Raw genomic sequence first — 3,466 nt, forward strand, 5'->3', positions numbered from 1 at the left:
CAGAGTCTCGGGGCTGCGATTGAAAAAGCTCTATCGCCCCAAAATGTTTCTTATTACGCCGTCAGGGAGGAGCCCCTTTGAACGCCCTCCTGTAGCACTTACGACTGGGGAGCCTTCTTCCAGCGGGGCTCTGTATGGAAGGCCGAGGAAACGCGGATCAAGGTCTGCCACATCCAAAACAGTAATGAAGGCTAATGCGACGTTCGACTGGATCACATGTGTCCCATTGAGCATACCGCCGCCGTCCTGTTGTGCAAAATGTGCCATTAAAATTGTTTCAATGTTGTTTCAATTTATAGTCATTAAGTCACACGCTTCGTTTTACATGGTATGTTACACAGCAGTTCACAGCAGAATCAGGTTGGTATGCTTGTTACAACATGCTGTATACCGCAGATAAACAGGGAATAAAGTCGATTTTATGATATTTATAGGCACAATACTTACAGATGCATTTATTTTTAACTGGTAGAAGGGGCTCAAAGAAGTATAATTTAGACGTCCATTTAGTCTGACCTGGCCATTGGGCATTATGCTGAAGAGATTTTTTCCCTTCACGGGAATGACCTAGAAATCACATGGAAAAGTGAGAGTGAACTCAATTCACGACAGGTCACATGTTGCCAGTTTCTTTCTTTTTTTTCTCTTTCCAAGTGTACTCACTTCATCGATGTTGTATCTCACAGACGCTGCAGGCCCACTGTCACCATCCGTCGCAGTCACGGTAAACAGAATCGTATGCACTGTTGTGTTCTAAAGGAGCAAGGATACGTTCAATTAAAAAAAAAATCTATTAATTAATCCACAAACAAAAGAATCCATTAGCGGAAAAATAAATCTCATGCATGTTTGTGTTTTGATGCTAATTAACATTCCACTTACCTCTGGAATGGCACAACTATATGGAGATTCCTTAAATATGGGGAAGTTGTCATTGGCATCCATTAATATTATTATCAGCTCTTTTGTGGCCTAAAAGGTGAGGGAAGGCCACAAGCATTTTAATAATTTCGCAAAATAATATGAAGGAGAAATGTATTAATTTACTGAGCCTCTATCCCACTCACCGCACTGTTTCTGTCAGACACATGAGCTTGAAATTTCATTATATTTTGACTCTGAGAATACGCAACAAAACAACGAGATGAACAGCTGAAAAAACATAATAGCCTCACAATGTTCGTTTCAAGGTGCTTTCACGTAAAGTTCAAGAGAAAAAAAAACAACAAGATACCTCTCTGTCGAGTTTCGCCTTCACTGTTACCACCCCGGTGTCAGGGTTTGCTTTAAAGAAGCTGGCAAAAGGCCCAGAAATACTATATCGCAATCTGTCATCTTCTTGGTCCGTCGCATTTATTGTGAATGCATATCCACCTTTGAAAACAACATGAGCGGACAAAACATTTGTAGTTTTAAGCAAAACAGTGTGCTTTGTATTTCAAAAGGTATGCAAAAAGGCCAAATGCACCATATACACACCTTCGGGAATGTCTTCAGACACATCTTCACGATAACTATGGATTATTGGAGCATAATTTTCTACAGAATTTGCTGCTGAGAAGCACAAAGTGCAAATGGTTTCAATAAATAAAAAGTACTAAATGGCTTAATGTGTCGAATTTACAAACTGTACTTACCATCTGAGAGACAAATAAAGCACAACAATAGCGCGCTTACAGCAATCGTCCTCATGATTTCCATTAAGATATAACACAGTGTGTTATATCGCTCTGTTAGTTGTCCCCTTAACTAGAAATGAATGAAGCCGATGAGGGCCGAGCTGTAGGGCGTAGATATTAGATGCGCACTGTATGGGATGACAACAAAATGACAATAAAATCAGTTATTGGTACTATAACGGAAGAACACATACAAGCAGTCTCACGGGAGTCCTTGCTGAGTCATGGACTGAGCAAATGGAAACTTAGCATCACGTGTGTATTAAAATCTGAAAAGAGCGAGATACAATAAATGGGTGATTAAACGATCAGGGTGCCATTTGTTAGAAAACAGCATTCTCGGCTGTCTCAAACCCACTATACTGTGACTAAGATTACCTTAAAATATAATCATTAAAACCCTGAAGAAACCTTGTGAATCGGTTTCATATCTGATGCTGGAAACATAAATTTGTGAGTGATTCATTTATAGATGATAAAAACTTTACATTTTCATTGTGTCCCATAATATTCACTCAACCCTGTTACCGGAACACATTCCCCCGATGAAATATTTGGAATATTCCATAAATCACAATTCAACAAGAAGTTAAACCGGATGAATTCCCTGGAGGCTGTGGGAAGAAGTAAAGCAAGTTCTCTCGTTCTTTTTTTTTTCTGTAATTTCACTGATATTGTGATATATCCTGAGAATGTCACTCAAAGTACAACCCTGTTACCAAAATTACAGCTTGAAAGTTATTTATTTATTTTGTTCTTTTAGGTAAATCATCAGAATGTCCTTATTGTCGTCACACCATCAGCACAAATGATAGTTAGTCACATTTTGTATATTTGCAAATTATGCTAAAAACTCAACCCTGTTACTTCAACACTGTAACTATTTTAAGCCATATTTGGCACAAAAACGTTGCTGAAAATATGATGTTTTTATTTTTAAGAGTTACAGAGCTGAATGGCAATCTAATCGTGGAATCACCCAAATGATAAAATATGAAAAGTAAAAAAGTGGAATGGAAATGGAAAATGTATGGTACATAGTGATGTGATGCTGCTGATTATTAAAAAACATTGTTGTAAAAGTATAGCCTGTATCTGAATTATAGCCCAGTCAACCAGTATACCTGTGCCTCCCATCATGCCACATCTGGGAATACTACATCCATCTTTGCCGATGATCCAAAGTGGCATTGACAAAAGGCACACACAAGAAGACACAAGAAGTTATAGTGTATCCGTCATGGAGTTGAAGACAACAGGGGAGACTTACCGGACGGTATTCACGCAGGCGCTTCTCCCTGAAGGGACATGGAGAGTGGACCTTTGACTGTTGCTGTGGCACCGTGATTGCCACTTCCCCGCTATAAATATGAATGATTAACATGTGCACGGAGGACACACCAATAACAGCCCGCGAAACGCCGTTCCTTCTCAAAATCCAGATGGATCAGGTGAAATCAGAACGATTGTCCGAGTGCCCAACGAAAAATAATGTAACTTCCGATGAAGTACTGTAGCTGTAACTCTGTCCCAGCGAGCACTGACCACCAGGTCTTTCTACATGGAAGAGGCTACGCTTCCTTCCGCCTGGCTTGTCATTTCAGGGAGGCTCTGACCCACTATTTTCCCCAATCATCACCAGTAGGCCATCCGCCCCGGGAACCCCCTCTTCACCGGGACGACGTTGGAAGTCTGCCATGTTGGGTCCCTCTTGTTGTCGTGCCAGGGGAGGGAGGGCGAATTCCAGCAGCAACCCCGGGTTATCTGAGCTGCTGCTTTGGTTTAAG

General features: G+C 40.7%; 1 protein-coding gene across 1 annotated transcript in view; it reads right to left on the reverse strand.

Annotated features, from left to right (window-relative positions):
- cdhr2 (cadherin related family member 2) overlaps nucleotides 1-1,503 on the reverse strand; it is a gene marked incomplete at both ends in the record, with an annotated part of 11,441 nt that extends 9,938 nt beyond the window's left edge. Inside the window, 3 exons of the mRNA XM_080008189.1 lie at nucleotides 103-246; nucleotides 448-567; nucleotides 1,480-1,503. Coding sequence (XP_079864315.1) covers nucleotides 103-246; nucleotides 448-567; nucleotides 1,480-1,503 — 288 coding nt within the window. The remainder of the gene's footprint in view (nucleotides 1-102; nucleotides 247-447; nucleotides 568-1,479) is intronic.
- Nucleotides 1,504-3,466: the final 1,963 nt, after the last annotated feature.

This window comes from Zeus faber, assembly GCF_960531495.2.
Source record: "Zeus faber genome assembly, chromosome: 10".
Lineage (NCBI taxonomy): Eukaryota > Metazoa > Chordata > Actinopteri > Zeiformes > Zeidae > Zeus > Zeus faber.